This window comes from Mobula birostris, chromosome 11 (assembly GCF_030028105.1).
Source record: "Mobula birostris isolate sMobBir1 chromosome 11, sMobBir1.hap1, whole genome shotgun sequence".
NCBI lineage: Eukaryota > Metazoa > Chordata > Chondrichthyes > Myliobatiformes > Myliobatidae > Mobula > Mobula birostris.
Window position 1 is genome coordinate 100,254,915 of NC_092380.1, and position 26,529 is coordinate 100,281,443.

At 41.6% G+C, this 26,529-nt stretch overlaps 1 protein-coding gene across 2 annotated transcripts in view; it reads left to right on the forward strand.

Annotated features, from left to right (window-relative positions):
- LOC140205275 (glutamine-dependent NAD(+) synthetase-like) overlaps positions 1–26,529 on the forward strand; it is a 79,380-nt gene continuing 52,851 nt past the window's right edge. For both annotated transcript variants that reach the window (XM_072272766.1, XM_072272765.1), the window contains exons 1-7: positions 1–203; positions 6,679–6,739; positions 8,385–8,501; positions 10,908–10,961; positions 15,133–15,222; positions 19,433–19,484; positions 21,602–21,690. In XM_072272766.1, coding sequence (XP_072128867.1) covers positions 116–203; positions 6,679–6,739; positions 8,385–8,501; positions 10,908–10,961; positions 15,133–15,222; positions 19,433–19,484; positions 21,602–21,690 — 551 coding nt within the window. In that variant the 5' untranslated portion in view covers positions 1–115. The remainder of the gene's footprint in view (positions 204–6,678; positions 6,740–8,384; positions 8,502–10,907; positions 10,962–15,132; positions 15,223–19,432; positions 19,485–21,601; positions 21,691–26,529) is intronic.

Here is a 26,529-nt window from a genome sequence, read left to right on the forward strand (position 1 = left end):
AAGCAACACCAGCATCTTGCAGTGTGGAGTTTGAGATAGGAATCAGGCTTAACTCGGTGTTATCCATCCCAATTATAACATCACCAACATTTACTGGAGGTGCTCTATTTGTACAATGCTGGGTCGTAAAGTGACATTGGCGACTTGCGCATTGAACCAGTGGGCTTTAGATTTTGAAGGAAATCTTCAAAGAATTTTGAAAAGTAAGTTTTAATGGAAGAATGTCGATAACATTGTAAGTGAATACTTCGGAATTGCGTGTTGTGTCAATCGGAAACCTTTTACACTCTAAACTCAAAACATTTCTGTTTTTTTCAGTATGTTATTTAGGATTATAATTTATTTTTACTACTCGCAGATTAGCAACCACGCCCTCGCAGAATTCACAAATTGACAATTTATCTTTTTGAATTATGGTAGTTCTATTGTGTAGAAATAACATTTATTGGAGGAATATCGATACGTAAAAAAAAAATCAATTTCCGGTATTTCAACGGCTTTCTCTTGGTCCTTCTCCTTCCATTGTTCTGGGCCCAGCACGTAAATGCAATTACAAAGAAATCACAGCAGCACCCCTACTTTGACAGGAGTTAGCGTAAAAACGACCTCAGTGAGTGGATCTGACTGGGCAGTGTGCAAAACAAGCTTTCCCACTGTGCCTCCATACACGTGACGATAATAAACCAATTTACCAAATAAAGATGGTGTATTTCCCTCCGTAGGTGTTGCCTGACCGTCTGAGTTCCTCCAGCAGTTTATTCTTTGCTTGGAACACATTTAAACAAGGTCTTGCAGATAGGTAGGTCCAAAGGGTACAGGAAGTCTGAGGTATAGGTAGGTCCGAAGGGTACAGGAGGTCTGAGGTATATTGGCAAGCAAGATCCAAAATTGTCTTGGTACTAAGAGGCAGCAGGTCATGAAGGGTGGCTACTTTTTCTGACTAGAAATCTGTAACAGTCCAAATCCTGGCAATTTTGTCTGTATTTGGATTATAATGAAGGTGGCCTGATTGGTAAGTGTGCACATCTCAAGGGGATCTGAATTTGCATACATTGCTTTTTGTGGGTGAATCTGCATCTATGGGCCTTGGCTTTATTGAGGTATTTCATCTCTGAGGGCTTTGCAGCTCTTTTCCTCTTAAGGATGGTTGAACTAGCCCCTTTGAATATTTTTAAGGCAGAGATAGATATAAATTTTCAAGTAATTCAGTGGATGTGTGTAACTATGAATGCTGAGTTGAGGTTAGAATTGGCACAACTACGATCTTATTAAATGGTGGAGATTGGTGGCTGAGGGCAAAATTATCTACTCTTCCTCATTCATATGCTTGTAAATCCATCATTAAAGACCCCCACTATCCAGGGATGTACCCTCTTTGTGTTGTTATAGTTTGGGAAGAGGAAAGGTTTAATATCACCAGGAAATGTCATGAAATTTGTTAACTTGGCAGCAGCAGTTCAATGCAATAGATGATAATATAGAAAAAAAACTGAATTGCAGTAAGTATATATGCATATTAAATAGTTAAGTTAAAATAACTAGTGCAAAAACAGAAATAAATAATTGGTGATGTGGTATTCATGGGTAAAATCCGTTCAGAAATCGGATGGCAGAGGGGAAGAAGCTGTTCCTGAATCGCTGAGTGTGTGCCTTCAGGCTTCCACACCTTCTTCTCGATGGTAACAATGAGAAGAGGGCATGTCCTCGGTGAAGGAGGTTCTCAGTAACAGATGTGGCCTTCCTGAGGCACTGCTCCTTGAAGATGCCTTAGATACGATGGAGGCTAGTACCCATGATGGAGCTGACTAATTTTACAACTTTCTGCAACTTGCTTTGATTCTGTGTCGTAGCCCCCATACTGGACGGCGATGCAGCCAGTCAGAATGCTTTCCACGGTACATCTGTAGAAGTTTGGGTGTTGAACCAAATCTCCTCAAACTCTTAATGAAATATAGCCACTGTCTTGCCTTCTCTATAGCTGCATCAATGTGTTGCGACCAGATTAGGTCCTCAGATATTAACACCCAGCAACTTGAAATTGCTCACTCTCTCCATTTATGATCTATCTGAGGATTGGTTTGTGTTCCCTCGTTCTACTCTTTCTGAAGTCCACAATCCGCTTTTTGGTCTTACAAACGTTGAGTGCAAGGTTGTTGCTAGGACATCACTCAACTAGCTGGTATATCTTGCTGCTGTACGTTCTCTCGTCACCATCCGAGTTTCTACCAACAGTGGTTGTATCATCAGCAAATAGATGGCAAGTCAACATTCAGTGTTTTGGGAACAACTTCTTTTACAAATTGCCATCAGGTTTCTGAACGGCCATGAACACTACCTTGTTAATTCTCTTCTGCGCTGTTTACATGTAACTTAATTTTTATATCTTTGCTGTTGCAAAACAGTAAATTTCACAACACGTGTTAGTGATAATAAACCTGATTCTGGTTTATCTTGTGGCTACTAGTATTATTTCCTTGAGCTACATACTGGGGATGTTCTTAATTTATGTAAAATTTCATTTTTCTGCCTAATTATTAGTGTGATATGCTTTCTCTTGACATCACCTCAATGTGACGTTCAGGGCAGACAGTAGAAATAAGTGTCGCAAACACAATTTTCTCATTTTCAAAATGGTTTAGGACCTTATGGAAGCAGAGGGGTAGTAGGATATCCTGTTGCACAGAGAGCGCTTTCTTCAACAGGAATGTGGAATGCACCAGCATCTTAACTTTGAATGCATTTGGATTGGATATTTGTCTTTGGTATCTCTGATTAACAAGGGTTGAACATAACTTGTGATTAGAGCAGAGTTGATAATTTTTCTTTTCAGAGAGGGTCACGAAACAACTCTGGAAATATCTGAATTCTAAATTAAAAGATATTTTCTGGAACTTAGTTTGCATAAAGCTGTATGAGATCATAAGACATGAAGTAGAATTAGGCTCTCTGGCCCATAGTCTGTTATGCTATGTGATCATTGCTGATTTATTATCCCTCTGAACTCATTCTCCTGTCTTCTCGTTTGATGTTCTCACCAATCAAGAACCTATTAACCTCTGCTTTAAATGTACCCAACGACTTTGTCTCCACAACTGTCAGTGGTAATGAATTCCTCAGATTCACCATTCCTCCTTATCTCTGTTCTAAAGAGACATTCTTGTATTCATGGGTGTGCCTTCTGGCCCGAGACTCCCCCACTACTGGAAGCATCCTCTCAACTTCCATGTTATCTTGGCTTTCAATGTTTGATAGGTTTCAATGAGATTCCACCCCCACCCCCGCCATTCTTCTAAGCTCCAGCAAGTACAGGCCCAGAGTCATCATACATTAACTCTTGCATTCCCAGGATCATTCTTGTGAACTTCCTCCGGACACTCTCCATTACCAACGTATTTTTTCTTAGATAAGAGGCAAATTTAGCGTAGATGGTCTGTGTTACATGCAAAGCTCCTCGTGCTCCACTGGCTAAACCTGATCTGTTCCTTTTATCTCCCTTTAATTTCCCTTGAATTCGAGGACAACTGGAAGGTTCCTTCAGATCCTTTAGTTAACAAGTTGAACTTGAATTTCTTCAATATGACGTGTTGAATTAATGTATCAAAAATGTCAAATGAAAACTGTGCATGACTAAAGCGTTGCAATTTGGACTTCATGGCTGGGGGGCTGGGAAGGGTGTGCTCTTATCTGTACCTCTCAGCTGGGAGGAGGAGAGAGGTAAGGCTGCTGAAGTAACTTTGTCAACCAGGTTGTTATGGTGGAGAGACTGGTCAACAGCAAAGTCAAATCGTATTCCAGCAATGTCTAACCATTGTTTTAGAATTCTGAGGGAATAGAAAAAGAAATATTTTTTAAGAACATTTGCTTGCAGAGTTGCGTCCTGTTCTCTGCCAGCTTTGAAAGGGAGAATACAACTACAGCTGTGAAGATCAGTGCTGCACCTGATGACCCTGTAATCTCTGTCTCCAGGATCAATGTTAGACTGTCTTTAAAGAGAGTGAACCCTCGCAAGGCAGAAGATCCCGATGGAGTACCTGGCAGGGCTCTGAAAACCTGTGCCAACCAACTGGCGAAAGTATTCCAGGGACATTTTCAACCTCTCACTGCTACGGGCAGAAGTTCCCACTTGCTTCAAAAGGCAACAATTATACCAGTGCCTAAGAAGAATAACGTGAGCTGCCTTAGTGACTTTTGCCCAGTAGCACTCACATTGACAGTGATGAAATGCTTTGAGAGGTTGGTCATGACTAGACTGAACTCCTGCCTCTGCAAGGACCTGGACCCATTGCAATTTGCTTATCGTCACAATAGGTCAATGGCAGATGCAATCTCAATGGCTTTCCACGTGGCTTTAGACCACCTGGACAAAACAAATACCTATGTCAGGATGCTATTCATCAACTATACTCAGCATTTAATACCATCATTCCCACAATCTTGATTGAGAAGTTGCAGAACCTGGGCCTCTGTACCTCCCTCTGCAATTGGACCCTCAACTTTCTAACCGGAAGAGCACAGTCTGTGCGGATTGGTGATAACATTTCCTCACTGATGATCAACACTGGCGCTCTTCAGGGGTGTGTGCTTAGCCCACTGCTCTACTCTCTGTATACTCATGATTGTGTGGTTAGGCACAGCTCAAATACCATCTATAAATTTGCTGATGATACGACCATTGTCGGTAGAATCTCAGGTGGTGTTGAGAGGGCGTACAGGAGTGAGATATGCCAACTAATGGAGTGGTGCCGCAGCAACAACCTGGCACTCAATGTCAGTGTAACGAAAAACCAAGTTATCAGAAGATTGATGCTGATGAGAGAGGTAAGAGAGACAAAGGGAGAAGCGTTCAAAATGTTAATGAGAGAGGAGAGAGATTAACGAAAAGAGACACAGTTCCGAGTATTGACAAACCGGTTGCTTTGAACCTGAACTGTTTGAAGTTTGATGGACAGACGATACCCCAGCAGGGGGATAAAAGGAACAGGTTCGCTAAGGCACGGAGACACCACGAGATCATGAGATAACGAGACCCTGGAAATGCGGTGTGCCCCCACAAGTTGGTGGAAGTTTGGAGGTCTGATCGCGGAACCGACCATAGACGCACAGGGTGAAAAGGTACGATCGGTGGGAATGGTCGTATCCAGAATGGAGGGGTCACAATCGGTGACCACGGAAGACAGAAAAGGGTTCGCCCGAAAGCTAACTGCGAAGAACGAAGGTCTCTGTGAACCAGAATTTGCATATTATCTCTCTCTCTCTCTCTCTCTCCCTCTCTCCCTCTCTCTCCCCCCCCCCAACGGCACAACAGCGATTACTGCGAACTGTACTCAGCTGAACTGAACTCTGCGTCACTTGAGACTGATCATTTTACCCCTAGACTGCGATAGAGCTTGATTGATTCCTATTATCCTAGTTCTGTGTACATGTGTGTTTTATCATTGCTAACCTGTTGTATTTATATCCTTGCGATTAGAGTACTGTGTTACTTATTTCTTTAATAAAACTTTCTTAGTTCCAATAATCCAGACTCCAACTAAGTGGTCCATTTCTGCTGGTTTGGCAACCCATTTACGGGGTACGTAACATCAGTAAGATGAAAGAGCTGATTGTGGACTTCAGGAAGGGTAAGATGAAGGAACGCATACCAATCCTCAGAGAGGGATCAGAAGTGGAGAGAGTGAGCAGCCTTAAGTTCCTGGGTGTCAAGGTCTCTGAGGATCTAACCTGGTTCCAACATTTTGATGCAGTTATAAAGAAGGCAAGACAGCGGTCTACTTTATTAGGAGTTTGAAGAGATTTGGCATGTCAACAAATGTATTCAAAAACTTCAATGTACTTCAATGCCATGGAGAGCATTCTGACTGGCTGCATCACTGTCTGGTATGGGGGTGGGGGGCAACTGCACAGGACCGAAAGAAGCTGCAGAGGGTTGTAAATTTAGTCAGCTCCAACTTGGGTACTAGCCTACAAAGTACCCAAGACATCTTCAAGGAGCGGTGTCTCAGAAAGGCAGTGTCCATTATTAAGGACCTCCAGCACCCAGGGCATGCCCTTTTCTCACTATTACCATCAGGTAAGAGGTACAGAAGCCTGAAGGAACACACTCAGCGATTCAGGAACAGCTTCTTCCCCTCTGCCAACTGATTCCTAAATGGACATTGAACCCTTGGACACTACCTCACTTTTTAAAAGATATGTAATATTTCTGTTTTTTGCACAATTTTTAATCAATTCGATATAAGTATACTGTATAAAATATACTGAATAAGATTTATTATTATTGCTTTTCTTCTATATTATGTATTGTATTGAACTGCTGCTACTAAGTTAACGAATTTCACGTCTCACACTGGTGATAATAAACCTGATTCTGATTCTGATTCTCTGTTCTCATTTTCCCCCCTTTGTGGCAAGGTGCTCATTGGAATTTTTTTTTCATTTTCTCTAAGTTTTGATTTTTTACAAGTTTGGAGAAGTGAATTAAAATTTTATGGTATGGGTGTAAAGCCAGACTTTCCTTGGTTTTCTTGTGTAGACAAATCATTTGAGTCTGATTGTCCTCATCACAATTATTCCCCATCCTTGTTTCTCGTAACTTGCCCAGGTTTGCGTGTTTGATACCTTATAGATTTAAAATTCTGTAATACTTATTCTCTAATACTTCATTTTAAATATTGACAGGTATTGAAATAGCAAAATCAAAAGGAGCAAGATATCGACTTGGACCAGAGCTGGAAATCTGGTAGGTGATGTCAGAAAGAGACTAAAAGGAGGGAGTGATATGACTCCTTTTATTACGTTGGGACCATACAAAAGGCTTTCTGACAGGGAGGTCTTCTGAAGAGAATCAATTATTAAGATTATAGTAATCACTTGGTGGATTACTTGGCAAGGACAAAAGAGCCTGCTGGTGTCCTTGTAACTGACCTTGGATTTCGATAGTTTGGGTAGTACAGCATGGAAATAGGCCATTTGGTCCATCTCATTCATACTGACTAAAATGTCCATTGAAGCTAGTTTTGAATCCCATATTCAGACCATTGTGCACAGTGACTGAACATTAACTGTGTATAAAAGCTGATTGATTGGTATTGCTGGAAGATCTTTGTGAACATTCAAGATAAGTGAATGGTCACCATGCTTTTTTCTCTATCTGGTTGAGGAATGGATGCAGCGGCACAGCTGGGAGAGCTGCTGTCTCACAACTCCAGCAAACATTGGTTCAGAACTGACTGTTGGTGCTGCCTGTGTGGTGTTTACATGGTCTTCCTGTGATCGTGTGAGTTCCTCCCGGATGCCCTGGTTTCCCCCATGTCCCAAAGGTGTGCATGTTGGAAGTTTAAACAACTACAGGCAAATTGTCCCTCTTGTGTACAAGCTGTGTACAAGATTAAGTGGAGATTTGATAGAGGTATACAAAATTGAGGGGTATAGGTGGGGTGAATGCGAGCAGAGTTTTTCCACAGGTTGAATGGGACTACAACTAGAGGTTAAGGGTGAAAGGTGAAAAGTTTAAGGGGAACATGACGGGAAACTTCACTCATGGGTTGTGATAGTGCAGAATGAGCTACCAGTAGGAATGATGCATGCACGCTCGATTTCAACATCTAAGAGAAATTTGGATAGGTACATGGATGGGAGGGATATGGTCCGGGTGCAGGCTGATGTGAATAGGCAGTTTAAATGGTTTGGTGTTGACTAACTAGGCTGAAGGGGCTGTTTTATGCTGTACTTTTCTATAACTGAGTATATGTGTGATGGGTATGTTTGGTAAATCCAAATGGGATTAGTATAAATGGGTTCTTGATGCTTGGCACTCAGAGGGGTGTGGGGCCACTGTAAGATATGACCCTGACTGTGATAATATTTCTACAATTTTCCCTTTGGTCATGTCTCTTGCATTGTGAATATATGGGAGGGAATCTCGTGGTGTCTAAAATTTAGAGTTTCTCGCTTCTGGTCACATTTTTTTGTTGCTATTTTGGCGATTTTGATCAGTGCAGCCTGCAGGTAATGAACAACGCAGCGCTAGATTGAACTGAATGTACCTGGACTCTTTTGACTTTTTTTGTTTGTTTTATGTTCTGTGTTCATTGCTTGATTTTTTTTTTCTTTTTTTGCCATGTTTTTTTGCGTGTGGGAAGGGATTTGATGTTTTTCTTTGAACGGGTTCCAAGGTTTTCTTTGTTTCCTGGCTGTCTGTGGGGAAGATGAATCTCAGGGTTTTGTACTGCATACAAATGTACTTTGAATCTTAGAGTTAAATGGCAGCTGTGAAAACAATGTCTTTAGAACAGCTTTAAAAGATAGATTGATGGCTCCTATTCAATAGATCTCGTGTCTGTATCATTTTTGTAATGAGCCATTCTATGTTGTCTTCTCTTCAGTGGATATGGCTGTGGCGATCACTATCTGGAGTCTGATACTGTGCTGCATTCCTTCCAGATGCTGGCAGAACTCTTGGTTTCTCCAGTTACTGAAGACATTATATGTGATGTAGGCATGTAAGTAGATGAAATGCCAAAATTTTAATTTGAATTTTTAATTTAAATTAATCATATTATTTTACAACTGATACTTTAGATGACTGAAATAGTTACCTGTACCTAACATTTATGGTTATTGTTACACAGGCATTATAACACAATTAAGTTAATGCCTATACTGAAACAACACAAAATAGAGTTTATAAATAAACACGTAGTCTTCACGAAAAGATCTTTTTTTTAATAAAAAGGCTAACTATGACCAGTGTAAGGGGGAAAAGCTTGGTGGACTTTGACTTGTTGAGCCTCCATGATAAAATCACCAACATTATGATGGTAGGGTGGAAGTCCAACTCCAAGGTGCAGATAGCAGGAGAAACTTAAAGGTAATGTTGATGTTATTTGGTTTGCTGATTTGAAGCCTTTTGTATACAGCACATTAGCTGACACTCAGTGGCCACTTTATTAGGTACACCTATACACCTGCTCATTAGTGCAAACATCTACTCAGCCAATTGTGTGGCAGCAACGCAATGTATAAAAGCATGCAGACATGGTCAAGAGATTCCGTTGTTGTTCAAACCAAACATCAGCATAGGGAAGAAATGTGATCTAAGTGTTTTAAGCTGTGGAATAAATGTTGGTGCCAGACAGGGTGGCTTGTGTATCTCAGACACTGCTGATCCTTTGGGATTTCCACACACATCTGTCTTTAGAATTTAAGGAGAATGGTGCAGAAAAAAAAAAAATCCAGTGAGAGGTGACACACGTCAAAGTTGCTGGTGAATGCAGCAGGCCAGGCAGCATCTCTAGGAGGAGGTACAGTCGACGTTTCGGGCCGAGACCCTTCGTCAGGACTAACTGAAAGAAGAGCTAATAAGAGATTTGAGAGGGGGAGGGGGAGATCTGAAATGATAGGAGAAGACAGGAGGAGGAGGGATGGAGCCAAGAGCTGGACAGTTGATTGGCAAAAGGGATATGAGAGGATCATGGGACAGGAGGCCCAGGGAGAAGGAAAAGGGGGAGGGGGGTGAAAAACCCAGAGGATGGGCAAGGGGTATAGTGAAAGGGACAGAGGGAGAAAAAGGAGAGAGAGAAAAAGAATATATATAATAAATAAATAACGGATGGGGTACGAGGGGGAGGAGGGGCATTAACGGAAGTTAGAGAAGTCAATGTTCATGCCATCAGGTTGGAGGTGAGAGGTGGCTCTGTGGGAGAAAATGCCTTGTTAATGGGAGTGGTCAAAGGAACGACCAGACTGATTTAAGCTGAAAGGCAAAAATAATTCAAATAGCCACACATTACAACAGTGGTTTGCTTCTCTGAATGCACAACATGTTGAACCTTGAAGTGGACGGGCTACAGCAACAGAAGGCCCACGAGCACATACTCAGTGACCACTTTATTAGATACAGGAGGTAAAAGTTCTTTTAACCAAAAGAAAACCCAAAAGGTCTTCAAATTTATGAAATTCCTGAAGATATTGTTCAAAATGAGAAGAGTAGCTTGTGAGGGTTGAATTTAGGGCTACAACTGATACTTCAGTCCAAGAGGTAGATTTTTACGAGAATTTAATTTAAAAACACCTGAATAGCAAAGATAGAGAAGAGCTTTCGGAAGTTCACAGGGGCAATGGTGAGGGTTCTACCAGCAATGAAGGGAACAATTGGATCATTAAAGAGTTGAAGTAGAACATGAGACTTAGTATGTAGATGTCAGATTTGATGGCAATGGGTGTTTTGGAGTGTAATTTGGTTTCCAGAACAGGATCTGGTGCTTGGATTTAGCCTGAAAGAGCAGAAAGAGAAGGAAATTGAGTTGTTCAGACATTTGAGCAGGAACCATGTGATCTTGGAATGTCATGTGAAAAAGAGAGGTTATGTTGACTCCAGTCAGTGAGATGAACTTGGAGATGCTTTTTCGCACAGGGAGATGTGTAGTCTTTGTGGAAAGAAGCGATAATTCTCTGCTGTAACAGCAATGGTATCATTTTTTTTTCCATAGTAAGTGCAACAGATAGACTCTGTAAGGATAATGAATGTAATAACTCTGTCACATGGACTGGGAAGTCAAGGATTGAATTATCTGTCTATCAATATTAAAATACACTTCCAATGATAATGGAAAAATGCTGGAAATATCCATAGGCAGCATCTATAAAAACAAAGTTAATATTTTGGGTCAAGAATCTTTTGTTCTAACTTTCAGACAGTTCAGTTGTTTCATGGTTGGGGTTACTGATCCTAGCTCCGAATTGTGGGTTTCAAAGCTTTGCCTCCATGTGCTAGATCCTAAACTCGGGCACCTTACTGCCTTCCCTCTATGTGATTTAAAAATCAATAATTAGTTAAAAGATTTGTTGAATAAGCCAAGATTCTTTCATAATTGTCTTTATCTTTCCATATTTGTCTTATATTTCAGGCCAGTTATGCATAAAAATGCTCTCTTCAATTGCAGGGTGATCTTTCTCAACAGGTGAGTTTGATCTTTGCTAGTCCCTCTGCTAGGTGTTTGAGTTAGGTCTTCTAATGCTTTTGGTGAGCTTGTAGGCATTGTACAAAATGTCTCGATTTCAACCTGTAATACCATCAAAAACATCAACTCTGCTCAAAGCATGCTGTCTGTCTATTGCATATTTTCACAAGTCTTAATTCAGTTGACTACAATGTGGAGCTCTGCTGTGTTTATCATACTCAACCAAATATGTTCATATAAAAAGGGACAATTCCATCAGCTTTTATGTTATGACCACTTTTAAAAGGTTGACACTTTACATAAAGCAATGAGTTGACGTTTAGTTCCCCAGACATGGTGTGTTGCTGAGCATGACATTCATTTCAAATTGGCAGCGTGTGGGAAAACTCTTGGAAAAGGAATGAAACGGTCCAAACTACTAGTACTTGAGAAGCTTATTTAATATCATACTGGAACCTGATTGATGTCAATGTACTGTTAGATGCATGGTTTCCTTTATCAAATCCCATTGGAATACCTTTTGATTTTCACCCCCTAGTTCCCTAAACATCTATACACTGAACTTCTGTAGGTCATTTCAGTAGTCGAGCCATGTATGTGCAGAGCAAGAGCTACATTGGAGTCAGTTTGATTAAACGTTTTTACTGGGTCATGTAAGTAACAGTACATGCTGGGCAACTTGCCGTGTAGGAGTGACAAACCGGGCCCGCTGACACAAAAACATGAGAACTCAAAAGCCCGTACCCAAAAGAGCAGGAGGCCTAGTCAATTCACCATATGATCAACTGGCTATACAATACATCTCTTCCCTCCTATCGATGGGAACTGCAGAGGACCCAGATAAGTGAGGTTAACCAAGAAAAATGATGAAATATCTATCTTGGTACTGGTCAACTTGTTGGTGCACCCTTGTGGACCTCTGGAGGAGGGAGCTTCTCTCTCTGTGCCTTCCTGGTCAACTGACATCGAGGGCATTAGGCTGTGATTCTCCTCTTGATGAAACGTCCATTCGTTCATCTGCTGGGACACTGGCCTCATCAGCAGAAGATGCTTCTGTAGCTTCCGTGTTTCTCCCGTAAGGTCGCTGACTTGTATGTTCTAAATGTCACCTAACAATTTGTCCGTCTGTGAGCTCAGCTCTGTAATATGACCGTGATGATCTCTGCCAACAGCCAGTTGCCAGTTTTCTTCCTGCGAGATGCATGTGTAGACTTTGTCCCTGGCACGCCTGGTGTGCATATCATATTGTTTCATAGCTCCCAAACGGCTGGCTGTAGGAGATTTGCTCTCTGTAGGCAATCAAGTTCTTTGCCTTTGGGCCCAATGCATATGACACTGGGCAGGCCTTGTAAAACATCAGCTGACAGTTCTCCTTAAACTTGAACTTGGCTACTGGACCATGGTATTTGACCGGAATTTTCAGTTTAGAAAAGCCACTGGCGCTTTTGTAATAGATGAGGGTTCCACCCAAAACCATTGATGCAGGACATCACCAAAGTTGTCATCGTGATCCAATTTCTGCCCAGCAAATTAGGCAGTTGGTCTTCTGTAACCATGTGCATAGTTAAGTGAAACAGATACCCCTGGTGAACCACTTCTGCCACAAAGACAACACACATGTCAGTATCAGAATCAGGTTTAATATCACCAACATGTGTTGTGAAATTTGTTAACTTAGCAGCAGCACTATAATGCAATACATGTAGAAAAATAAATGAATTACAGAAAGTATATGCATATTAAATAGTTAAATTTAAAAATAGTAGTGCAAAAACCAGAAATAATGGAAAAAAGCTATCCTCACTATCTGCAGTGTAGTTGCAGAGCACTGAATTTGGCGGTCATAATTTGGAATCTGTGCTAAGGATGACCTCGTGTCCAGCTCAAATTTCACGGGCTGGTTATTTACTGTGAGTGTAACCAAGTAAGGAGGCTGGAATTGGTGGCTCATATCATGAGTTTGGAAAATAATGGCCCCTTTTTCGCTCTGACATGGGGGATTTGATGGTTGAATTCCTCCGTATTCTCATGATGCGTCGTTTGGCAAGGGCACCTTCTCAAGGTAGCCTGCCTTCTGACAGAACCAGCAGACTGTCTTCTGATGCTTACAATTGGACCATTGGTCATGATTTTCCCCGCAGCAGTGCTATCTTTGTGGAGGCTTATGTAATCTCTGTGGAGACCTTAGGCTGCAGGTTGGTATCCACTAACAAGTATTGACCCTTTCAGGAGGATTGTAAGGCCTCTCTTGACTGCCTCCTGGTGGCAATCTGTGGAGCATGTTTTGTCCCAGGACGAATTATGCTTTATAGACAGGAGGCTCTCTTGTGTCCTCCGATCTTGGGCTCCAACAGTCAAAGTGTGGATAAGCATTGCTGCTTCAAATTTGCTCGGGGGAATATCTTTGTACTTGCATTCCAGCACTGGTAGGGTCAGTCTTGTGACAAAATCATCTACATTCTCATCGGGGTCCTGCTGTAGCTGTGAGAACCTGAAGCATGTCATAAAGACATTGTCCTGCGTCCCTCAAACTTTGTCCAAAGCCTCAAACACGTCTGTCAGTTCAAATTGGTTGAAAGGTGCAGAGCATTGAAGTATTTCTTCCCGAGCAGCTTGAGTTTAATTGCTTTCACCAGCTTTGCTGCTGGTGCTAAAGTTCGTAAGAGTGCATTGTTGTCTTCTGTTGCAGCCAGGTTCTGGCAGTTGGCTTCTGCCACCCAAAAACGAATTGGGTGCTTGGAGTAGAGTGGCCATTCTTTGATTTGATTCTCTTTGCCAGAATATTATGTTTGCATGGAGCAGAAACGACAGGAGTTGTTTGATTAAATGTTTTTACTGACACTTGTTTGTAGTGGGAGTGACGAACTGGGCCTGCTGAGACAAAAAAAAAAATACGCACTTGAAAGCCCGTGCCCAAAAGAGGGTGTCTCCTGTGGGTAGGAGACCTAATTGATTCACCGCGCTGTCGATCAGCCACATGTGCACTCGCCACACTCTCAGAATCAATCAGATACAGTACTGTTTACTTGCCCCAATACCCAAATCTGTGATCAAAGCTATTTTGAAGATCAGGGGTACAAGGGGTGCGTGAATGTTATTGCTTTAATGTTCTTCGTCACCTCTCTCAGCACTGAGCTTGGAAATATATTGCTCTTTCTCTATCGTTACTTCAAGATAATTCAGGATGGTTGGTCAATATAGCTTTGCTAATGATATCCCGGTTTCATGATTTAATAAGGAAAACTTTGGTTGTTGCTTTGCATTTTGGTTACGGCAGCACTCTAGCATAGTGGATAGTGCAGTTACTTTACAGACCCAATGATCACTGATCAGGGTTCGATTCCTGTTGCTGTCTGTAACGAGTTTGTACGTTATCCTTGTGGCTGCGTGGATTTCCTCCAGATGCTCTGGTTTCCTCCCTCATTCCAAAAACTTATGGTTTGGGTTACTGCGTGCTTGCTATGTTGGTGCCAGAACGGCTACCCAGCACAATCCTCGGTGATTCGATGCAAACTATGCATTTCACACTATGTTTTGATGTACAGGTGACAAAGTTTCTTTGATCTTTATATTCAAATAGATCTGGAATGAATTTTCTCTGGGATCAGGCCAGTGGTACAGATGTGGGCTTGTCTACGTGATAGAGAAGTGGTTAGCACGATGCCTTACAGTACAGATGGCCCGGGTTCTATTCCCGTTGCTGTTTGCAAGGAGTTTATACATTCTCCCTGTGACCGTGTGGGTTTCCTCTGGGCGCTCTGGTTTCCTCCCACAGTCCAAAGACGTACTGGTTGGTAGTTAATTGGTCATTGTAAATTGTCCCGTGATTAGGCTAGGATTAAATCAGGAGTTTGCTAGCTGGCATGACTTGACGGGCCAGAAGGGCCTATTCTGCACAGTATCTCGATCATGAAATGGCATCGGAGTTGGGAGGGAGGACTGAAAATGTGACATCCTACATTTAGACAATAAATGGCCTCTTGAATTCCTGGTTAATTATTCTTGTTTTCTGTGAGAACTTGCATGATATTTAGAACATTTGTGTCTTGGGTATAATAATAAATGAATTATTCAAGATCTGTTGTTGGGAATGCTTTTACTGGCGTGTTCATGTGCTTTTATTCCTAATCGTAAAGAAAATTGGTAATACTTTTGTGCTTTGATATTACAGAAAGATATTGTTAATTAGACCAAAGTTGCTGATGGCAAATGGAGGTAACTACAGAGAGTTACGCTGGTTCTTGCCATGGAATAAACCAAGGTAAGGCAAACATTTGATACACTGATTTGTTCCGAGACCAGTAATCGGAGGCCTGGAGTGTTTTGCAGGAGACGTGAGTTCAGATCTCTCCATGGCAACCTGGCTACGTCAGTGTTCCACTCTTGTAATCTGTTCATAACCTGGATAGTTTGCAAGTCGGAAAGACAGCTACAAACCATGTCACCGTTTGTCAGTAGATGCCCGTAACTAAGCGGTAACTGGCAAATCCGTATCAACAGTCTCTAAAATACTTTTTCATACGTACAGGCTATTTATAAATCAGGCATCCATGAGCTGGGGAAAATCTGTAATAAGGTGAGGAAGGATCTGTAATGAATAATGTCTTGGTAATGTTACCATGAACCCACTCAATTGTCGTTAAAAAAACCATTTGGTTCATTCGTGTATTTCAAGGAAGGAAATTGGTGTCACCCCTTACTAGGTCTGGTGTTTAAGATTCCAGAAGCACCAATGACTGGCTTCCTTACTGAAATTCTATTCTATTAGACTTTTGTTTGAGGACATCTGGGATTGAGCAGGGTATGTGAGCTTAGCCCGTGATGTCAATGTTACTATCAATGAATAACTGAAAAAAGAAAAGCTGATGTTTTTCTGATCAATGATTAAACAGTTTATATGGATGACATGCAATATGTGAGTGGCCATCAATCTTGACCAACACTTTATAGCCACTTTTGCTCAGTTTTTGAGGTAATGAATATGGAACTTTCAAAGCAGTGCAAAACAAAGTGTCTGGATAAGCAAGTTCAGTTACTTTAATCCTTCTACCTAAATGTCTTCTATATTGGAGATCTGTATTTTGGTGCATTATCCAAGCGATCACATGCAGTTTTCTTCCATTAGCCACAAAGTCATAACATGTAACTTTTTATTTCTTGAACCTTTTATGCTGTCATTTTCTCTAGTTTAATATTTTGCCATTGGAGAAGAATCCACCAAATCATTTAATCTATTATATACTCAGTGCTATTAGGTATAGCAATACACCTGTTCGTTAATGCAAATACCTAATCAGCCAATCATATGGCAGCAACTCGATGCATAAAAACATGTAGACATGTTCAAGAGATTCAATTGTTGTTCAGACCAGTCGTCAGAATTTGGAAGAAATGTGATCTATGTGACTTTGACTGTGGAACAATTGCTGGTGCCAGATGGGGTGGTTTGAGTATCTCAGGAACTGCTGAGCTCCTGGGATTTTCATGCACGACAGTCTCAAGAGTACAAAGAATGATGGAAGACTAAAAACATCCAGTGAGCGATAGTTCTGTGGACGAAAGTGCCTTGTTAATGAGAGGTCAGAGGAGAATGGCAAGACTTGCTTCAAGCTGACAGGAAGGCAACAGTAACTCAAGTAACCATGAGTTACAATGGTGGTTGCAAAAGAGCATTTCTGAATGTATAATATGTTGAATGTTGAAAAGGGTGGGCTACAGCAGCAGACCACAAACATACACTCAGTGGCCACTTCATTAGGTGCAGACGACAACTAATAAAGTGGTAACTGTGTGCATGTTAGGATCTGTGGGTGGGTGACAGGTATTCTGAATCATATTTATTCACTATTCCAATAGGAAAATGCCATTGTGTTCAAACTTCGAACAAATACCAATCATTAATAAACTTGTCCCAACCATTTTATCTTTGGAGGAATAAGTCAACTAACAATAAGATATTACCTTTGGTATGACAAGTCAAACATTAAACTTATTTTGCAATCCATAGTTGCTTAACTACCTTCCCAAATATGTGAGAGATGGAAGTCTATAGAGTATACAAAGGGATGAGAGTAAAAAGATGTGGACAAATGTTTGATTAAGATCAAGAAAGGGCCTATATAGACCAAACGCTTTATGGTTGGGTGGTCAAGGTTCTTAGTACATGAACCAGTCTTGCCATTCTCCTCTGAGGAGGATAATGCAGGCTTTATCATGTAGGGAAATCAGAAATGATGAGTAGGATTAAGATGATGAGGTGGTTTAGTGCTGGGATTCCCAACCTTCTTCATGCCAGGGATCAATACCATTTAGAAAGGTTGGAAACGCCTGGTTTAGTACTTTGCTTTAATTCTATTCTGGAGAAGAAGAAATAGCAAAGGCTCTAACCATTGATTTCCAAATCCTCCATAGTTTTAAGCAAAGTACATGAGGATTGGTGAGCTGGTAATGTTATATTATTGCTAAAGAGTGAAGACTATTGAGAAAATTATTGTAATGGTTCTGAGGGACACAATTAATCATCAGTTAGAAACCAGTCAGCAATTAGTCATGAAAAGCTGGCTAATATTAGAGATTAGCTTTATTTGTCCATAAGACAGGAGCAGCCTTGGGCTTCTGCCAGTCAAGTCAGGTTCACTCAACCCCAGTCTCCTGCGTTCTCCTGTGACCTTTGACACCCTTACTAATCAAGAATCAAATCAACCTCTGCTTTAAATATACTCTTTGGCTAAAGAAATTCCTTCTCATCTCTGTTCTAAATGGGCATCCTTGTATTCTGAGGTTTTACCCTCTGGACCTAGACTCCCCACCCCCCAGCCCACTACAGGAAATATTTTTTGCACGTCCACTCCATCTGGACTTTTTAAACTTTTTGTATGTTCTATGTTCAATTACCCATGTACATTGAAACATACAGTGAAATGTGTTGTTTGTATCAGATCGAAACCGCCTGGGTTGTATCTAACCAATTTGACTATGTTTTTAGAAGAAGTGACAAGAAGGCAATGGAATTTGCAATTTTGATGAAGCTTCTTTGGAATTTTTGCATGGCTCTTTGCTATGAGGAAAAAGCCTAAGGGGAATTGACAAAGTGGACGCAAAGTATGATGTCCACACGTGTTTTAGAGTTTGAAGACATTTGTAGTGGAGTTTTCCAAGTCCCAGTATTGTTTCTTTGGCTTTGTCATAGATATTTGTGTCATCTTGCCTTTAGAATACTACTTCCTCTTTGGGATGTATGTAATCTGCACCTTCCCAATTGCTTCCAGAAATTCCAGCCATTGCTGTTCTGCCATCATCCCTGCCAGTGTTCTTTTCCAATCAGTTCTGGCCTAATCCTCTCTCATGCCTCTGTAATTCCCTTCACTCCACTGCCTGAAAGATCTGACTTTAGCTTCTCCTTCTCAAATTTCAGGGTGAATTCGATCATACTATGATCACTTGCCCCTAACAGTTCTTTTACCTTAAGGTCTCTAATCAATTTTACGCACCACCCAATCCAGAAAAGCTGAACCCCTAGTGGGTTCCACCATAAGCTGGTCTTAAAAAGTCCAGAAATTCCAGAAATTCCCCCTCTTGGAATCTAGCACTAAGCTGATTTTCCCAATCTACCTGCATATTGAAATCCCCCATGTCTTTTGTAACATTGCCCTTTTGGCATGCATTTTCTATCTCCCGTTGTAATTTGTAGACCACATCCTTGCTACTGTTTGAGGGTCTGTATACAACTCCCATCAGGATCTTTTTACCCTTGCAGTTCCTTAGCTCTGTCTGCAATAATTCAGCATCATATGACCCTATGTCACCTCTTCCTGATGATTTCATTTCATATTTTAAGCAACAGAGCAATGCCACCCCCTCTGCCTTCCTGCCTGTCCTTTCGATACAATGTTTATCTCTGGATATTAAGCTCCCAACTATAATCTTCTTTCAGCCATGATTCAGTGATGCCTACAACATTGTACATGCCAATTTTAACTATGCTACAAGTTCACCTACGTTATTCCATATACTGCGCGCATTCAAATATAACACTTTCTGTCCTGTATTCACCCTTTTCGATTTTGTCCGCCTTTTACGTTGCAACTAATCCTGTTGACTGCAATTTTGCCCTGTCATCAGCCTCTCCTTGCTAGGAGTCACTCCACATTGTCTCTGTTTGTAAAAACAACTACCTCATTCTCAGCATTGCCACTCTGGCTCCCATCCCCCTGCCAAATTGGTTGAAATCCTCCCGAACAAATCTAGCCAACCTGCCTTCAAGGACATTGGACCCTTTCGGGTTCAGATGTAACCCGTCTCTTTGGTTCGGGTCGTACCTTCCCCAGAAGAGATCCCAATGATCCATAAACCTGAAACGCAGTTTTAAAAAGTATGTTGATTGATAAACTGCAGAAGTGACTTTAAAATGTTTAAAATCTTCTATGTGGAAGAATCTAAATAATTTGTTGTTTATTCCTTTCTATTCTTAGGGTAGTAGAAGAGTATTATCTTCCAGAAATAATCCAGTCTGTGACGGGACAGGTGAGCTGAACAGCTGTTGGTTACTGTTTTGCTTATTGTTATGGGCTGGAATTTGTTTTGAATTCCAGTTGCTCATTATTCTCATATCTGGCCTTTGACTTTGTAAAATCTCTTCCACTGGGTGTTTGTGCAAACCCATAATTGGAAAAAGCTTGCACCTTCTACAGAGGTTCTTGGATTGAAAGCATTTACAGTTTGTTTCTCACTAGCCTGTGTGAAAATCTTCAGCACAAATACATAGGTGGGGTGCCCAAGACTTTTGCACAGTACTGTAGTAATTTTATATATTGTACTGTGCTGCTACTGCAGCAAAAAAACAAATTTCATGATGTGTGAGTGATGATAAACCTGATTCTGATATGGGTCTCTATTGGGGACTGAGAGTGGGAAAGAAGCAGGGAGAGGGGAATCACGGTTGGGAAAAGGGGAAGGAGTGGAAAGCATCAGAGAGACATTCTGTAATGATCAATAAACCAATTGTTTGGAATCAAATGACTGTGCCTGGTGTCTCAGGGCTGGGTGAGTCTGCACCCGTGCCACCCCCTGCCCCGGCATTCCGTCTCTGCCACCTGTCGCACACCCATCCACCCTCGCCATTCCCGACATCCTTTGCTCCTGCCAGATTTACAAGCTCGCTCTCCACTCCACGTTGACAAATACAAAAGTCTCAGGCATCCTAACTATATGCAGGTTTCCCCCACTATCCGAAGGTAGAGCATTCCTGTGAAACTGGTCATAAGCTGAAATGGCGTAAAGCGAAGAAGCAATTACCATTAATTTATATGGGAAAAATTTTTGAGTGTTCCCAGACCCAAAAAATAACCTACCAAATCATACCAAATAGCACATAAAACCTAAAATAACACTAACATATAGTAAAAACAGGAATGATAATGATAAATACACAGCCTATATAACATGGAAATGATGTATGTACAGTGTAATTTCACTTAACAATGGCGAAGATTTAGCCAAAACCGATTTCTAGAAAAAAATCAGCACATACCCACATGCACACACACCTGTGCAAGGCTTCACGGTCGTGGTGGTCTTTCTCGGGGTAAACACAAGTTTAAAGGGGGCGTCTTTTTCGCAAAAGCGAAAATCCTCTTTCGGTTAGTGAAAACCCTCTTTCGGTTAGCGAAAACAGGTACTAGTGTAGGTGTTTCGGAAGAGTGAAGTGGTGTAAAGCGAACGTTTGTAAAACGGGGGACACCTGTATATGTGCTGAAGACTTTTGCAGTGTTGTATATGATCTCATAGACATAAAATTACTACAGTTCTGGAAGTCTTAGGCACCCTATCTCTATGTATGTGCTTAAGACTTTCACAGTTCTGTATTCTGCTTTCTATTATCAATGCTTTCTTCCTCCTTTAGTGAATTTTGAAATTGTATCAATTGTTGAGCTGCCTTTTGGCAATATTATTCACTTTTTCCTGCAATCTGGCTCTTTTTTCAAAGTAATACCTGAATTACTTTTTTTCTGTTGTTCTTCTTTTGATTGCCTTCCTATAATAAAGTGACTAGAATTGAACACAATATTCCAAGTGTCCACTAACCATGCTTTTATAGAACTGCAACATTACCTCGTGCACTTGAACTTAAACCCTGACAAATGAAGGCCAATGCACCATATATACCTTCCTAACAGCCCCATCAACTTTGAGGGATCTATGGGCGTGGACTCCTAGCTCTCTGTTTCTCCATGCTACGATGAATCCTGCCATTAACCGTGTATTCTGCCTTCAAATTTGACCTTTCAAAGTGAATTACTTAACACTTTTCCCACTCGGACTCTATCTGCTATTTCTCGGGGCAGCTGTGCATCCTGTCAGTTGTTTGGAGTTCACAGGAATGGCCGGTGGTTTAAGAGGATGGATCAGCGCCACTTTTCAGAGGAGTGGTGATCTGCACTGGGTGCTGGCCTTCCTAACATCACTCATCCCCCAGAATCTGAGCAAATGAAAGAAACCAGTTCTGTGAAGGTCCAGCAACAAAATGGGTGCAATTCCTGAGCCTATCTTGTTCTGAAATGCATAGACTTCTTGAGAATTAAGTGTATTGGAGAGAAAAAAGGAAGTAGAAGACAGTAACAAAATGCATGCTCTTCTTTAAGGAAACGGTCCCGTTTGGTGATGCTGTGTTGGCAACAAAGGACACCTGTCTTGGAAGTGAAATATGTGAGGAACTTTGGGCTGCCAATAGGTATAAACCTTTCCTTTTGTTCTGTATCTTTCATGGTCTCAGCATGTGCTTTGCAGCCTGCCGGACTTTCGTTTTAGAAGTGTCACCAAAGTCAAAGTTTTTGGAAATGCAACAGTTAAGTGGTGCACAGTAATCTCCCATTAAATGGCAGCATTCACAGAATATAGAACAGAGAACAGTAAAACACAGGGACGATGTCTGTGCTGAACATGATGCTAAATTATACTTGACCCTTCTGCCAGCACATGTTCCATAGTTTCAAAGGTTTCAAAGGTACATTTAATGTCAGAGAAATGTATACAAAATACATCCTGAAATTCTTTTTCTTCGCAACCATCCACGAAAACAGAGGAGTGCCCTAAAGAATGAATGACAGTTGAATGTAAGAACGCCAAAGCCCCCCCAGCTCTCCCCTCCCACGTGTAAGCAGCAGCAAAGCAACAATCCCCCCTCCCCCACCAGCAAAAAAAAAGCATCGGCGCCCACCACCGAGCAGCCAAGCATGCAGCAAAGCATCAGCAAAGACACATATTTGCAGTATCCCAAAGATTACTCGTTCACCTGGTCATTCGACATACAACAGGCTCTCACTCTCCCTAATAATGGAAAAAGACGTGTCCCTGTTTCACAACGAGAGGGGAGACATAAACAACGTGCTGATTTATGGCGTTAAAAGTCCGTTGTGTCGCTTTTTCCAAACTCTGTGCCCAAAGAACTCGAGTCTCTGGGCTCGTAGCCAGCTCGCTGCTTTCGATCTTCCGTCTCCCACGACACACCTGCTGACACACACTGAAGTCCTACATATCCTGCTTATTCATGTCTGTCTAAAATCCTCTTAAAGCTACTCTGATTTCTGCTTCCCCCAACACTCCTCGTAATATGTGACAGTCACTTGCTTCTCTTTGGGGGTGAAAGAAATATAGACCCACACATCCCTTCCAAATATTTCCTTTTTCATCTTAAAATTATGCCTTCTAATACTTAACATTTCTATCCTTGGGAAAAGATTCTGACTACCTGCCTTATGGACATATTTCGTAACTGAACTGAACTTTCCTAGACTGGTTCAATGACTTCGTGGTTTGATGTTTTGTATTCTGTGTTGTTCTGCTTGTGTTTTTTTTCTTGCTGTGTGCGCAGATTGCTCTTTCTTTTGTGCATTGGGTGTTTGATATGTTCTTTGAACGGTTTCCATGGTGTTCCTTTATTTCTTTGTTTCCTGGCTATCTGAGAAGACAAATCTCAGAGTTGTATACTGCATACATATTTTGATAATAAATATACTTTGGATCTTTGAATAATCTTATAAACTTCTGTCAGGTTTCCCCTTGGCCTCTGAGGCCCCAAAGTAAACATTCTAAGGTCTTCCAACCTCCCCTCACAGCTAGTACTCTGATCATTATCATATAAACTGTTTTTTTGATGTTTGAATAAATAGAAGTCTGAGATAACACTGGGGTTAATTACTTCGTAATTTAATTTTTAGTGAAAACCTGAGAGTGTGCTCATATCTTATCTGAGGCTGTGATCAATTTTCTTAAACAGTTGGGGCTGATGAAATGTCTCTTTGTGTTGAAAATGAAGAAACCTCGTAAGGAACTTTGCCTTTATCTGTTCATAAAATAGACCACATGACACAAGACAATTGAGACCTGTCAATATGAAGGCCATCATGTAATTTGCTTCCCTAATTATCTGTCACACCTGCACAAAGACGCCTCAGTGTCTTGTTGAACTTCCACTTTTCCCAATCTATCACTGTTGAGCTAATCTTCTTTCCTGTTATGCCACCAAACAGGACAATCTCAGAGTTATCCTGCTATATTGCATCTCATCACTCAGTCAGTTTGTCCAAATCAACTTTTCTGCATCTCCTTAAAGTTTGCTCTCTTACCCAGCTTTGTGTGCCCACAAACATGAAGGTAACATGTATGACATGACTCAAGTACAGAAAATGTTGAGGGTATAAAACTTGATGTTGCGGTATTCAGCCCATGATGTTGTGCCGATCTTTTGACCTACCCTAAGATCAATCTAACCCTTCTTTTCCACATAGCCCTCCATATTTCTATCAGCTATGTGCCTATCTGAAAATTCCTTAAATACCCCTAATCTACCATCTTTACACTCCCTGTGTAAAGAACTTGCCTCTGACAACACAGCCTCTTCCATACTTTCCTCCAATCATCTTACAGTTATTCTGGCTTGTATCAGCCATATCCACCTTGGGAAGAAAAGTCTCTGGTTATCCACGCTCTGTATGCTTCTTATCATCTTGTACACCTCTGTCAAGTCACCTGTCGTGTGCCTTTTGCTCCAACGAGGAAACGCCCAAAAGCTCGCTCAACCTATCTTCATAAGACATGTCCAGGCAGCATTCTATCTTCTACATTCTTCCGATAATGAGACAAACAGAACTGAACACGGCATTCCAAGTGTGATTCAGCCAGTTTTACCAAGTTGCAACATTAACTCAGGCCCTTGAATCCCTCAGCTAATGAAGCCCAACGTGATGGATGCTGCCTTTTGAAGATGTCCTCAGTGCTGGGGAGGCGAGTGCCCATAATGAAGCTGGCTGAGTTTGCAACTTTCTGCAAATTTTTCCAGTCCTGTGCAGTGCCCCCCCCCCCCCCATACTGGACGACGTTGCAGCTAGTTCAGAGTGCTCTCTGTGGTACATCTGTAGAAACTTGCGAGTGTCTTTGGTGACATACCAATTCTCCTCAAACTCCTAATGACATATAGCTACTGGCATGCCGCCTTTGTAATTGCAGGAACTTGAAACTGCTCACCCTGTCCACTGCTGATCCTTCGATAAGGACTGGTGTGTGCTCCCTTGACTTCCCCTTACTGAAGTCCCCAATCAATTCCTTGCTCTTACTGATGTTGAGTACAAGGTTGTTGTTGTGACACCACTCTTAACAACTGATAAATCTCACTCCTGTATGCCTGTTCATTACCAACTGAAATTCAGCCAACCATAGTTGTGTCGTCAGCAAATTTATTGATGGCATTTGAGCTGTGCCATGCCACACTATCATGGGTGTAGAGAGCGTAGAGCGGTGGGACCCAAACAAAACCTGGCCAAAAGTCCATTTACATGGGTACTCCCAAATCTTTTCTCCTTGTTGCATCCTGAAAAGAGAAAAGTTCCAGTGGATTTGTCAAGCATAAGTTCCTTTGAGTCCATTTTGGCTTTTCTCAATCCTCTAACTTCTCTGCTATTCTACCTTTTATAGCAGACTGAAATATACACTCAGAGGGCATTTTATTAGGTACTCAAACCCCCTTGTCTGGCACCAACACTTAGATCAGATTTCTTCTTCATCCTAAACACAAAATAATCTGCAGATGCTGGGGTCAAAGCAACACTCACAACACGCTGGAGGAACTCAGCAGGTCGGGCGTCGTTTTGGGCCGGAGCCCTTCGTCAGGACTGTAGAGGAAAGGGGCAAAGCCCCTATAAAGAAGGTGGGAAGGAGAAGGCTGGTAGGTTCTTCAACCCTCCTCCTCCTCCTCCTCCTCCTGGACACCCTGCCTGGGCCTTCTACCTGCACTGGATATTTCATTCTAATCATCTTTCCCCTTACTGGTTTCTCGCCTGGAACCTAACAGCCTTCTCCTTCCCACCCTCCCCCCACCTTCTTTATAGGGCCTCTGCCCCTTCTCTCTACAGTCCTGACGAAGGCTTCTGGCCTGAAACGTCGACTGATCTTTTCCATGGATGCTGCCCGACCTGCTGAGTTCCTCCAGTGTGTTGTGAGTGTTTCTTCTTCATCCTGATGTTTGGTCTGAATAACAACTGAACCTCTTGACCATGTCTGCATGCTTTTCTGCATTAAGTTGCTACAATATGATTAACTGATTAGATGTTTGCATTAATGAGCAGATGTACCTAATAAAGTGGCCACTGAGTATAAACAAAATCTGCAGATGCTGGAAATCAAAGTAATGCACACAAAATGCCGGGGCTGACTGAATTCCCCCAGCATTTTATGTGTGTTGCTTTGGATTTCCAGTACCTGCGGAATTTCTCATGTTTATTATTGTGACGAGAGGGCGTACAGGAGTGCGCTATGCCAACTAGTGGAGTGGTGCCACAGCACTAACCTGGCACTCAGTGTCAGTAAGACGAAAGAGTTGATTGTGGACTTCAGGAAGGGTAGGGTGAAGGAACACATACCAATCCTCAGAGGGATCAGAAGTGGAGAGAGCGAGCAGTTTCAAGTTTCTGGGTGTCAAGATCTTTGAGGATCTAACCTGGTCCCAACATATTGATGTAGTTATAAAGGAGGTAAGACAGCTGCTATACTTCATTAGGAGTTTGAAGGGATTTGATATATCAACAAATACACTCAAAAACTTCTATAGATGTGCTGTGGAGAGTATTCTGACAGGCTGCATCACTGTCTAGTATGGAGGGGCTACTGCACAAGACTGAAAGAAGCTGCAGAAGGCTCCATCTGGGGTACTAGCCACAAAGTACCCTGGACATCTTTAAGGAGCCGTGTCTCAGAAAAGGCAGCGTCCATTATTAAGGACCTCCAGCACCCAGGGCATGCCCTTTTCTCACTGTTACCATCAGGTAGGAGATACAGAAGTCTGAAGGCACACACTCAGTGATTCAGGAACAGCTTCTTCCCCTCTGCCATCTGATTCCTAAATGGACATTGAACCCGTGGACACTACCTCACTTTTTTAATATACAGTATTTCTGGGTTTTTTTTGCACAATTTTAAAACTAATCAATATATGTTTACTGTAATTGATTTACTTTATTATTATTAAAATTTTTATTTTTTTCTTCTCTATTATGTGTTGCATTGAACTGCTGCTGCT